General features: G+C 43.0%; 1 protein-coding gene across 1 annotated transcript in view; it reads right to left on the bottom strand.

Moving 5' to 3' along the window:
* The window catches only part of Xpo5 (exportin 5), a 36,363-nt gene extending 22,773 nt beyond the window's left edge, over nucleotides 1–13,590 (bottom strand). The window contains exons 1-11 of the mRNA XM_048347700.1: nucleotides 13,301–13,590; nucleotides 11,805–11,926; nucleotides 10,240–10,312; nucleotides 9,293–9,430; nucleotides 8,961–9,143; nucleotides 5,714–5,740; nucleotides 4,902–5,087; nucleotides 4,262–4,338; nucleotides 2,621–2,720; nucleotides 968–1,051; nucleotides 728–853 (exon numbers count right to left, since the gene is read on the bottom strand). Of these exons, the coding sequence (XP_048203657.1) occupies nucleotides 728–853; nucleotides 968–1,051; nucleotides 2,621–2,720; nucleotides 4,262–4,338; nucleotides 4,902–5,087; nucleotides 5,714–5,740; nucleotides 8,961–9,143; nucleotides 9,293–9,430; nucleotides 10,240–10,312; nucleotides 11,805–11,926; nucleotides 13,301–13,405 (1,221 nt within the window). The 5' untranslated portion in view covers nucleotides 13,406–13,590. The remainder of the gene's footprint in view (nucleotides 1–727; nucleotides 854–967; nucleotides 1,052–2,620; nucleotides 2,721–4,261; nucleotides 4,339–4,901; nucleotides 5,088–5,713; nucleotides 5,741–8,960; nucleotides 9,144–9,292; nucleotides 9,431–10,239; nucleotides 10,313–11,804; nucleotides 11,927–13,300) is intronic.
* Between the last annotated feature and the right edge of the window lie 85 nt (nucleotides 13,591–13,675).

The following is a 13,675-nucleotide window of genomic DNA, read 5'->3' as shown; positions in this document are numbered from 1 at the left end:
CACTTCTGGCCTTTTTGATATATGTGGTGCTGGGGAATTGAACCCAGGACTTCATGTATATGAGACAAGCACTCTTGCCACTAGGCCATATTCCTAGCCCGCTAAAATTCTAGAGCTAACAAGGGGATTCTTAAATAGAGTCCAAGCTTTGGATTTAAAAATCAAGATGAAGAATCTGTAGCTGAGCACTGGTGGTTCACATCTATAATCCTAGCTACTCAGGAGGCTGAGATCTGAGGATCACGGTTCAAAGTCAGCCCCGACTTTCCTGCTGGAAAAGTCCATGAGACTCTTATCTCTAATTAGCCACCAGAAAACCAGAAGTGGTGTGGCTCAAATGGTAGTGATAGCCTTGAGCTGAAGAGCTCAGGAATAGCGCCCAGACCCAGAGTTCAAGCCACACGACCAACCAAAAAGAGAATCTGTCAGCCCCAAGAGCTCTTAGCAGATCTCATCAATCATGGCTTCCTTTCTCACTCCATTCTCATGCGCCTACCTTTCAGGAACAATACTTATATTAGTCCCACTTAAAATGTTCCTGACTTCATTTTCCTTTACTACACTTTCAAACCATTCAGATAATTTTGTCTTCAAGTCCTGAAGAGATTATCACATTGGATGGTCATAGACCACGTCCCTAGCACCTAACCCAATAGAATCTTAAGTGCCACTCCAAGTCTTAGGCATATTCACCTACACTACACACGTTTAAATTCCCATTATATACCTTAACCAAGTTAGTCATAGAAGCACGAAGGTATTTTGGTATTATTGCTAACAGCACAGGATCACGAGAGAGGGTTTCATGCCTGAACAACGCTCCCCAGGTCATCTGTGTCGAAGAGCGCAGAAACTAAGGCAAAACAAGACAAAAACAAAGAAAAAACTCACTTTAAGGACTTCCAAGATTACTATGCAGTCTAGCAGACATCAACTAAAGTTTTCTATAGAAACAATAGACGTTTACCTGACTCGGGTGGGTTGTGAAAGCAAGAAAAGATTCCAGATATTTTCCAAAGTTTGCTGGTGTTTCTGTATCAGAATCTGCGCCCTGTGGGAGAAAAAGACCACTACGTTAATGGTGCTCACAGAGAAGTAACCAAAGAAGAAGTAGCAAGTAATACATACAGGTAACTCAACCTCTGGGAAAAGTTCTGAACTGGGGTTTTGAATTGAATGGTAGCGTAATACTTGAGAGGATTGTAGTTTGGGGATGAGAAAAGGGAGAGTGAGCAAACAAGCCAGTGGTTTACCCTTGTAATCCCAGCTACTAGGAGGTACGAGTAGGGCAATTGGGCTGGAGGCTGACCACAGCCAAAAATGTGAGACCCCCCCCCACTCCCGATCAAAAAAACGACTAGAACAAAAATAAAATAAGGATAAAAGAGCTGGCTTGGGCGCTAGTGGCTCACACCTGTATTCTAGCTATCAGGAGGCTGAGATCTGAGGATTGTGATTCAAAGCCAGCCTGGGCAAAATAGTCTGTGAGACTTATTTCCAATTAACCAGCAAAAAACAAACAAAAACAAAAAGAACCCACAAGTGGCTAAAGTAGTAGAATACCAACTCTGAGTGAAAAAGCTAAGCATTTGAGTTCAAGGCCCAAGTTCAAGCCCGCCCCCAAGTCAGTACTAGCCAAAAAAAAAAAAAAAGAAAGAAGAGAGCTGAGTGTGGCTCAAGTGGTAGAACACCTGTCTACTAAGTCTGAGGCCCTGAGTTCAAAGCCCAGGACAACACACACACACACACACACACACACAATAAAACAACAAAAACCCCATATTATTTCTCAATTAGCTTATTCGTATTTTTATAAGTATCCCCTTTTCTTTCTTTCTTTTTTTATTTTTTTGCCAGTCCTGGGCCTTGGACTCGGGGCCTGAGCACTGTCCCTGGCTTCTTTTTGCTCAAGGCTAGCACTCTGCCACTTGAGCCACAGTGCCACTTCTGGCTTTTTCTGATCACGTGGTGCTGAGGAATCGAACCCAGGGCTTCATGTATACAAGGCGAGCACTCTTGCCACTAGGCCATATTCCCAGCCCCCCCCCCTTTATTTCTTATATTTCAATCTATTCTTTCTGACATTGTTTAACCACCAGAAAAGAACAATGCATCAAATACAAACGTGAGTTCTAATAGTCTAATTTCTAATTTGCAAGCATCACTTAAATATCCCCTTAAAAAGCAAGTTTTTCCAGGTCAATCAAACAGATTTTTTCAAAAAAAAAAAAAATTCTTTATATTGGGAGTAGGAAGTCCTCTACCACTGAGCTACACCCCCCTGGAAAAGGGATTCAAGTCTGCATTACATGTTTTAATAGAACTTAAGACAGGTAAAGTGTCCAGCAGACTTGGGTCTAACAAGTGCTCAAACTCACCATAAAGCCAAATATACTGGTGTAAATAACAAAGGTGGCTACTCTTATTGAAAGAAGTAATAAAACAAAGTTTTATCACTTAGACCCTACAAAAATAACTTAATGTACATTAATGTGTAGGACAGTGTTGAATCAGGATAACTTCAAGGATATCTATGAATGTTTATAAAAACATTAAAAACACAGTTCTCACAATACAACTAAGCAGCTCAAATCTCTACAGATAACAAGAGCTAGCTTACCAGCAGTGCACACAGCTGACTGCCCAGTGCACACAACACCTGACAGAGTCTCTTCAGAAAGACGTACTGTTTTTCTACCAAGCCTCCTCCATCAGCAGTCCTGTAGGAGAGACAACAATGGGATTAGATGCACAGCAAGACAAGTCATAGAATTCCATTAAATCAAGCTGTCTGTGCATTATGCTTTACTATTCAAATCTGATTATTATTAAGGTCTTAAAAAAAACCCAACACTGGGCTGGGGATATGGCCTAGTGGCAAGAGTGCTTGCCTCGTATACATGAGGCCCTGGGTTCAGCTCCCCAGCACCACATACACAGAAAATGGCCAGAAGTGGCGCTGTGGCTCAAGTGGCAGAGTACTAGCCTTGAACAAGAAGCCAGGGACAATGCTCAGGCCCTGAGTCCAAGCCCCAGGACTGGCCAAAAAACAAACAAACAAACAAAAAAACCCAACACTGAGAAACGAATGTGTCATACGAGCAATTCACTCTCCGTTCTCACTCAGGAGGCTGAGATTTGAGGATTACAGTTCAAAGCCGGCCTGGGCAGGAAAAGCCATGTGACTCTCATCTCCAGAAAACCAGAGGTTGACCTGTGGCTCAAAGTAGTAGAATGCTAGCCTTGAGCAAAAGAGCCCAGGGACAGAACCCAGGCCCTGAATACAAGCCCCAAGACTGGAGAGGAAAAATGGAGCTGCAGTTTCCTTAGGAATTAAAGTCAGATATTTTTAAGGGTTGGAAGTGTGACTTCAAGTGTTAGAATGCCTAACTAACAAATGCAAGCCCCTATATGCAAAATGGGCAAGAATGGGAAGAGGGAGGAGGGAGGGAGATTTTAAGTAAGTAATATGTATCTCACAAAGCTAAGAGGAGAGTATCAAAAAGTGGGTGTTGCTTTAAAACATAATTGTGAATAAGAGAAACATACTTTACAATGACTTTTGGATGCTTATTAAAAACCAATGTTGTACTATGTTGAAAATGAACTATACAACTTGTGGATGGGAGAACGAGAAGAAGAACAAGAAGAGAACAAGGGAAGGAGTGACACTGTCCAAAAAGAAATGTACTCACCTATGTACTTACCTAACTTATGTAAATGTAACCCCTCTGTACACCTTTATAATAACAATGAGAATGTATGACCAAAAAAAAAGTGGGTGTTGCTATGACCTTAACCATCTGCAATCCAAGTTCACCTGACACAAAACCTCAGGCCTACTCACCAAGGCTACTTGGGGGCCTGGCGATTATCAAGAGAACAGAGAATGAAGGAGATGAGATGAGTCACCTGGGAGAATTGTGAAAGTTAATGGGTGCTGAGTTGATGACCATACTTTATTTCCAGGGTAAGATTTTCAAGCAAGTACCTGTAAGACTATCTATTTTCTTATTCATAAATGCTATTAGTTGGCTGCTATCACTTAGGTACGAACTAAGATATGTCTATATGACATAGATACTAGAAGACAAAGATACTAGAAAACACAATGCAGGGCTAGGAGTACAGCTCAGTGGTAGATGATATGCTTAGCATGCCAAAGGTACTAGGTTTAATCACTAAGATCAACACCCCAACCAAGCAAAGAACTGGAACCACCCTTCTTCCCTGCAAATCCCCGCCAAGGCAAGCTACTCACTGTGCAGCAGAGAGTATGTAATGCATGGCAACATCTCCAAATAAGACCATCAAGGGCTTCCGGTCTTCCAATTTGCCCTAGACCCAATTTTAGGGGAAAACAATCAGATGACTGTATTATTAAAAGCCTCAAATACTGACTTCCTTCTATACTTGCACAGTAAAATATAGCATCCTGACAGTTTCTCAAATACCCCAGGATATGCTGAATACTAGAAAAAAAAAAAGCCAGCTCTTTAAAACCAAATCTGGGTAAGGTGTTTATTGCCAAGATGTTGGACAAGAATGATGATACGAGAATTTGATGCAACCAAGAAAACTACATTGGGAGCTAATATTCCTAGATAGAAGGTACAGTTCTGTTGTAAGCCAAGACAAATACAAAGCTAATGCAAGCTTCCATTTAAGATTCATTGATGTGGCAATGAGCTTTAGACATTCACATTACTTTTATCTAAGTGTGAGGTGTCAAGAATCATGGTTAGTTCAAGAACCAAGCAGAACTACAAATCTGTATATACTCTGCCAATGGATCTCTGTAATACTGAACCTGTGTCTAAAGCTTTAAGTGTCTGCCACTAAACCCACATATGACCCTGGCTCAGAGATTCAAGACAAGTCAGTGTGAAGGAGTAACTTACTTTTCTGCTGACTGCAATGAGTAGACACTCAGCAGCTCCCAACTGAAGCTCTTGTTCACTCAGAAGCAAGCATAGCACCTCCAGGAGCTTACAGTTTTCGGTGGTGATGTGAACCATGGATACCCAGTCAATGTAGCCTGCCAGAGTACTCAGTGCTGCCGTTCCTACTCGACAGTGTGCTTGAGCCTGCACAAAATCACTTTTGATCATAAGGTACTAACAGACAAGGGAGTTGTTACAACCGAACTTACATTTGTTAATTCTGAAAAGAAAATGGTTTCGAAAAAACTGTACTCATCTAACAACTGCTGATAAGAGAACTCAAAGGATTTCAATACATAGATTTCTTAACAAATGGCATTCTCAGCATCCAGCAATAAGACTATACTGGTTGGGGCTTGGTGGTGCAAGCCAATAATTACAATTACTCAGAAAGCTTTCTTCCCTCCAGGAGGACCTCAAGTTCAAGGCCAGCCTAAGCAAAAGGAAGACGATTCTTTCTTAAAACCAAAATTCTAAAAAGTATCTAGGGCATAGCTCAAGTGTAGAGCTCTTGCCTAGCACGTGTGAGGTCCTGGGTTTAATCCCTAGCACGCGGCACTGGTGGACACATATAAACAATACAGATATGTGTGACTGTTTCAAGGAATCATAAATATTAAAATAAATATTGCCATTTTATGTCCCTCCCACTATAAGTGGCCAAAAGAAAGAACAAAACAAAAAAATCCCGCTCGCAAAGCTTAGGTGTAGGTAGACGCATCCAGGACCTCAAAGTCTCAGTCTTTTTCCAGTTCACAAGGAGCACTTACCTTGGACTCCTGAGAGGCATCAGTCTTCTGAAAGAAAAGCATAAAGACCCAGAGTTTTTATGTGTTACATCACTTTTGGTTTTTTGTCATTTGTAGTGTTTGAACTCAGGGCCTGGGTGCTGTCCCTGAGTTCTTTTGCTCAAGGCTAGTGCTCTACCACTTAGAGCCACAGCACCACTTCTGGCCTTTTCTGAGTAGATTATTGGAGGTAAGAGTCTAACAGACTTTCCTCCCTGGGCTGGCTTCAAACCATGATCCTCAGATCTCAGCCTCCTGAGTACCTAGGATTACAGGCGTGAGCCACCAGTGCCCAGAGATACTCAACTTTTTTTTTTTTTTTTTTTTTTTGGCCGTCCTGGGCCTTGGACTCAGGGCCTGAGCACTGTCCCTGGCTTCTTCCCGCTCAAGGCTAGCACTCTGCCACTTGAGCCACAGCGCCGCTTCTGGCCGTTTTCTGTATATGTGGTGCTGGGGAATCGAACCTAGGGCCTCGTGTATCCGAGGCAGGCACTCTTGCCACTAGGCTATATCCCCAGCCCGAGATACTCAACTTTTAACCTTAGCAAATATGATCTTACTGAGAACACAAGAGTGACAATGCCCTAACAACAGGTTAAAGCAAGAAATAAAATTAAAACAATTTATGACCATGTATGTATAGGTGTACTCTAGGAAAATCATGTATACCAAAATATTAGATGCTGAAACTCAAAACAATGGCTGCTCAGTATGCATGTAAAAATGTTTTTTATCCATATATTTCAAAGTCTGCAAAATACCACATAATGGTTATGAATCTTAAGCATATTAAAAAAAACAACCCAGCACTTTTGAAACTGGAGGCATCATGTAAATGGTAGAACACCAGCCTTGAGCAAAAAAAGCTGAGCAAGAGTTTACGGTCCAGAGTTCAAGCCTCAGGATCAGCACATTTTAAATAAATAAATGTTTATATAAACACACACATCAACATTTTTTAAAGGAACTTATGAAAATAAAATGAAGAGCAATCTCTGCAAGCAATCAGAGGAGGGAGAAGTGGGAATACTGTGAAGGACCTGACAGCTACCAGCACTGGCATCATGAAGCTTCAACTAGCTCTGCCACCCCAGGCGAGTACATGAGGCAGCTAATGGGGACTGGGAGGGAGCCCATTTATTCCATTTGTGCTCATGTTCAATTGACTTCCTAATTGGTAAGAGGATGGAAGTGGACAAGAAACTAGGAGCAAAGTGAGAGACTCAAGGTACAAAAGATGGCTGTGTGTATGTTCTGGTCTATAGGTCCCATCTTTCTGGGCTCATTAACATGAGCGAAACTACCTGACACATACAACTGGTACTCAAAAGACGATGCTATTCTGAACCTTTTGTCCCGTGGAATGCTATTCTTTTCAGGCAAAAGAGCTTTTCCCAAATAAGCCATAGGAGAACCAGGCCCTTGGTGGCCCATGTCTAGCTACTGAGATGGGAAGATTTTGTTTCAAAGCCAGACCAGACAGGAAAGTCAGGTAAGACTTAGCGCCAATGAATCTCCAAGAAGCCACAAGTGGAGGTGTGGCTCAAGTGGCAGAGTGCCATCCTTGACCGAAAAAGCTAAGGGATAGCACTAAAAAACTGAGTTCAAGCCCCAGTTCCAGAAAAAGATATAGGGATCTCAACTCCCATGTCCTGCAGGAGGAACAGAAAATGTTTCTCTCTCCTCCATTTCTTCCTACTTTACCCTTGTTATTTAACATAAATCTTAGCTAAAACTTTCAAAAAGAATTATTATGAATATAAAAACACACTTGTTTCAGGAGAAACTACCTAGAACCCTAGAGACTAATAACTCAACCTACATACCACAGATATATCACATTTTCCTTAAGAATTAACCATATTATTAAATTATGGATAGGGCGTCTCCATATAATTGTTTCTTTTCTCCTAGGGGTTAAGTTTCCTAAGGAAAATGAAAATACACATAGGGGTTTTTGTCTGAGGTAAGATCTCATTACAGAGCTCAATCTGTTCTCAAACTCATGATCTTTCTGCTTCTACCTCCCAAATGCTAAGATTACAGGCATGCGCCATCATGCCCAGCACACAGGTTTTACAAGTATTTTCTCCATATTTTCTTTTGAAGAAATCTCAGGGAGGTGGTGCTTTAGGGAGGGTCCACTATAGTAAAAAGAGTGGATATGAATTCCACTGAAACTGTTAGAGGATCTTTCACAGACAGTATTTTCTGAATACAAGGTTGCTTTGATAATTAAGTAATATATAAAGTGCAAGTAAAAAAAATATATATATGTACATTACTGAGTTCTTCCTTCCCCTAACAGCTTACAATCCCTTCTCCTCATTGTTTGTTCGTTTGTTTTTGCCAGTGCTGGAGCTTAAACTTGGGGCCCAAGCACTGTCCCTGGCTTCTTTTTGCTCAAGGCTAGCACTCTACCACTTGAGACACAGCACCACTTCTGATTTTTTCTGTATATGTGGTGCTGAGGAATCGAACCCAGGGCTTCATGCATGCTAGGCAAGCACTCTACCACTAAGCCACATCTCATTGTTTGTATACAGAACTTTTCTACAAACAGATCTATATTGCCACATAGAAAGAAACTCCAAATGAATTCTATTTTATGAAATAGGTACATATGAGAATTCTAAATCATCTTTTATTTATGTATCTAAATATGTACTTATTTATTTTGCCAGTTTCAAGACTTGTGCTTTGTGCTTGCTTAACTGGGAGCTCTACCACATGAGCTATACTTCCAGTCCAGCTTTTGCTAATTAATGGAGAGTCATGGACTTTACTGGCTAGCTTTGAACTCCCAATTGCAGCCTGTTGAATAGCTAGGATTATAAGCCTAAGCCATTGGTGTTTGGCTAAGGTTTTACATTGTTGATATTTGTGGAAGAAAAATATTAAGTCAGGAAGAGTAAAAGACTGCACATCATGCAAGACAGGCCAGCACCAAGCAGGACAACACAATTTAACAGGTTTCAAGTATTAAGCAATAATCTCCACTTTTATCCTATTTTAAGAATTTCCTTAATTTAAAAGGAATTTTCTTTGTCTGCTAAGGCACAAAAACTCACTGAGTGAATTTCTGAGAAAATCAATTACAGTTTCTCCTGTTCTTTTCCTAATAAAATAGCCCATCCCTTTGAACTAGACACTACTTGGCAGAAAGGGCTTTTTAATGGGGGTGAGGGGGCAGGCGTCCGGAAACATTACTTATTAGAAAATTCCTTACCATTTGTTGGTACTTGTTCACATTTTCCTGAAGTGTGGTAAGCAGAAAGCTGAAGATCTTTTCCATGTTCTGGGTTAATGCTTGCTGAATATCCCTTCTTCGTTGAGGGGGAAGTGTCTGAAAGGTCACTACATCCTCTGCCAGTCGCAGAAGAATGAACATCACTAATTCTGTCTGTGTTTCCTATGCCAACAAAGATAAGCTGGTTACGCTAAATACTGTATTCATTCCAGGTGTGCTCTAAGGCTATTTTTGTTGGTAAAGCAAAGCAAACCCTATAGTTTACGTCAAGAAAGAGCACACAGAGAAGCCGACAGAGCCGCACTACATACCCCTTGCCTCGAGAGGGCGTCCAATTCCACAAGCATGTCAGGCCAGTGCTGTGGCCACTCTCGCTTGATCATCTCTACCACAATCCGAGATAGGACATCTTTAATGTGGTTCTCCTCTTCCAAAATGCTCAATGTCCCCTAAAGAAGAGCAAGGGATTAAGAGGCCTGCAAGTCTGAATTTTAGGGATTAAAACTGAGCCATACCAGTGTAAAATGCTCCTCTGCATGTCTGCTCTGAAATTAAACTGAATCAAAAAAAACCTGTTCTCCAGGCCCGACTCAACTTGGCTTGTCCTGCCCTCTCTTGATCACCTCCCACTTCAAACCAGCTACTAAAATGGCTGCTGCAGAGCCAGGAAAACATCACAGTTCTTCATATACTGAAGAGATTTACATATTACTTCATTGTTTAGAGTGCCAGGATGGAGAGTATAGAAAGAAGGTAGACACTGAAAGGCTGGCAAAGTGGAATGGCCTGGAGCACAGTGAACTATTTTACTAAAGATGTCAGTATTAAAAAGTAGAGCTCACGCCTATAATTCTGTCTACTCAGGAGGCTGATATCTGAGGATCTCTCAAAGCTTGAAAGTCCATAAGGCTCTCATCTCTAATTAATCTCCAATTTCCAGAAAAAATGGAAATATACTGTGGCTCAAAGTGGTAGAATGCTAGCCTTGAACAAAAGAGTTCGGGAACACTGCCCAGGTCTGGAGTTCAAGTCCCATGACTGACAAAAAGAAAAAAAAAGTACTAGACTAATTAAACCTAGTAAGAGATGTGATGAATCATGTTATCTTATGTTAGTGGGCCTTTTTACGTTAAAGATCATTGTTAACATTATACCAATTGGCCTACATAGAACCTGTGAATTCTTATACAAATGTTCCATACAGAAGAAACCAGACTTTATCTTGAAAACACTAGTCTCCCAACCACCCCTTTCTTACATCTGTAATCAGCTCCATGACACTGTTCTTCAGGTAGACCTTCTCCAACCGAGACATGGTGTTCCACCGAAACCTGGCCATCAACACACAGAAAATCATCAGAACCATGTCCTTAGTCTTCTCTCCATAACAGAATAGTTTTCATTCCTGTCTTACTTCAATAATAAATTATATTTGGGGGGCTGGGAATATGGTCTAGTGGTAAAGTGCTTGCCTTTTATACATGAAGCCCTGGGTTCAATTCCTCAGCACCACATATACAGAAAAAGCTGGGAAGTGGCGCTTTGGCTCAAGTATAGAGTGCTAGCCTTGAACAAAAGAAGCTCAGGGACAGTGTCTAGGCCCTGAGTTCAAGTCTCAAGACTGGCAAAAAGGAAAAAAAAAAAAAGGAAGAATGAAAGAAAGAAGAGAAAGAGAGGGGGGAAGGAGGGAGAGGGAGAGAAGTAGAGACAGGAGAGGGAGGGAATGGAGGGAGGGGGAAGTGAAAGGTAAGGGGAGATTAAGTAGATAGGGTGTGGCTTGAGTGGGAGAGTGCCATTCATGAGTGGAAAATCTGAGAGCATGACATCCTCAGTTCAAGTTCCAGTACTGGAACAAAATAAAAAATTCTTGGGAAAAGATTGTATATACTATGGTCCCTTGATTGGCATTCACACAGGATTTGTGTCACAAATCAGCTTCTTCTCATGATTATAAGACCAGAAACAACTACCCATCTAGCACAATGTCAACAGTGTAGTTCCTTCTCAAAAAACACAATCTTGATACTACCAACTCTTTTTCTGGCTGGCTTACAACACTACAGTACAATTCCAGAAAAATGATGGCTAAGTTTCAAAGGTTGATATAAAAGTGAGTAGGTGAGATTCAAGCTAGGAAAGGTTCTCATTTATTCTCATGGAATCCTTCTTTGGATGAACCATCCAAAGACACACATATAAAAAGATAAAGAGAGACAAAAAGAAAGGCACTGTGCGTCAATCAGAGGTTCACCTAATTCCACACTGCATTATTCTTCACAGGCCCTTAGGTCTGCTACCATCTACTAGAAGTCCGTTAATACTCAACAAGTTGAGTAATAGATATGAGTTAATATTTGTTAAATACTGGGTATGTATATTCAAGTATTACTATGTATATCTGTGTGTATATACAAGACACTATATACTGCATGAACAAGAGTAAGTTTAAAGGTCCTAGCTTGTGAGGGTTCAGCTAACATCTTGGGGATCATTTCCTTCTTCTTGGGGCACCTCTACTGGTTATATGAGAATTGAAGATTTAGACAGGTGCCACTGGCTCACAACTCTAATACTGGCTACTCAGGAGGCTGAGATCTGAGGATTGTGGTTCAACCCATGAAACTCTAATTTCCAATTAACTACCAAAAAGCCAGAAGTGGAGGTGGCTCAAGTGATAGAGTGCCAGTCTTGAGTGAAAAAACGAAGGGACAATGCCTAGGCTCTGAATTCAAGCCCCAGGCCTGCAAAGAAAAAACAAACAAAAACCCGCAAGGAAAGATTTACTTCCTTAGACTTCAGTAGTTATGCTCAAAAGATCCTTACTTGACAACATGTTCCAGTATCTGAAGACCAAAATGTCTGACAATGGCAATTTGAGTTTTCTCAGCCAGCTTCAAGCCACAGGGAACACAGATAGGACATTTTTCTTTAAATTCTTCACAAAACTTAAAAAAAAAAAAAGATGTTAGCATGTGGTGCCTTAAAAAAAAAGAAACCTCAACCTTAGCTATATTCTTAAAATACAAAACACAGATCAATATTATACAAATATGAAGTGATAACCCTTCCACTAGGATAGTCCCAGACTTTTCTATGGTCTAGCCAATAATACCCTCACTAACACTGGAAAAAAAGGGTGTGGGTGTCTAAAGAAGTAAAAAATTATTTGTTACATAAACCCCTATGGAAGGATGGTCAAATCCTAGGATTTTCTTTAAATACTTATGGGCAGGAGTATGGATAAAGAATCTGTACCAAAATCTGCTCACTAGTTGATCTTAGGGACCATTGTAGCATTTTTCACTTTTGTGTCTAAGCATTTCATTAAAAAAAAAAAAAAAAAGAACCCAACTGTGCCTATTCCAAACCCTGAGCCATACATCTCTATATAATAAAGTTTCCACCAAGTGGCACTCATGAAGTAAACTTTGTGAAATTACACAACTTAAAATACGTACAGTCGGGAGTGTTTTCCCCTAGAGATATTTCTCACAGCTTACATATACATTGTTTATTAGAATAATAAACTATTGTATCAGTATCCCCATCAGTTTTAGCGTTCCCAAGCTGCAACTTTCGAAGCCCAGAGCAGAGCATCCGGAATTCAAGAAAAACTACTTTCAGGAAACCAAAGTGCCCTTGTTTAAAAAAAAAAAAATGCAAAGCAAGCTTTAGAAGTTCACATTCGCGCGAAAACAGTCGCAGAACATCACACCTTGAAGAGCGGCCAAACACAGGAGTGAAGAGAATTTACCACCACCACCCCACCCCAGAAATGCCCCCCAGACACCCACGAGCGAGCGACAAGGGTCGCTCGGGGACTTGGCGGCCGGTCAGGACGTGTGCAGGCTGGGTCGGCCGAGGAGATCGCAAAGAATGAGGCTGGCAATGGAGGCAGGACCGGCACGTGCGCCGGGGAAGGCCGGGAGGTGCGGGGTGCGAGGGGGGCACTGAGAACTCGTGCCGATCGGGATGGAGAGCCATCGTGGCGCCGTCAAGAGTGAAAAAAAAAGAAGTGGGAAAGGGCGCGAGGGGAAGATGGTGGGAAGCGGTGGCGACGGGGACGGAGAGCGGCCGGGGACCGCGGGGTCCGCGCGCGGAGAGCTGGAGCGCGAGCGAGCAAGCCCAGACCCGGGAGAGGGAAAAGGCGCGCGGGAGGGCCGCGAGGGGAAGCCGCCGGCCGGCCGGGGTCCCAAGGACGATCCGGGGCCGCGCGGGCCGGGGCCGACCCGAGCGCACGGGCGGCGCTGGGGAGCGGGACCGGAGGGAGGGTCTCGAGCGGGCCCGGGGAGCCGGGACCCCCCCCCCCCCGCAGCTACCTTGAGGGCTTCCAGCCGGTAGCGCTGGGTGGAGGTGGGGTCCATCATGACCGTGACCGCTTTCACCAGCTCCTCGCACAGCGCATTCACTTGATCCGTCGCCATGGCTAGAGCACGTGCTGCGAGTGTACACTCCGCCCGCCCGGGGAGCGTGTGGCATGGACGGCCGTGTTGGGGGACCCACCCGTTGGGACCGGGCCGCGGCGGGCTGAGGGGGTGGGCAGCCGGAGGAGGAGCGAGAGCAGCCCAAGCCCGTGCGGCGGAGGACCCGGCGCTGCGCACGCGCCCGGCACGCCACGGCGCACGCGCGCGACACGCCACGGCGCACGCGGAAGTGGCGGCTCCCCGGTGACGTCTGCCCCTGAGTGGGCGGGG

Source organism: Perognathus longimembris, chromosome 6, assembly GCF_023159225.1.
Source record: "Perognathus longimembris pacificus isolate PPM17 chromosome 6, ASM2315922v1, whole genome shotgun sequence".
NCBI classification, from domain to species: Eukaryota; Metazoa; Chordata; class Mammalia; order Rodentia; family Heteromyidae; genus Perognathus; species Perognathus longimembris.
This window is presented reverse-complemented; position numbering and strand designations above follow the sequence as displayed.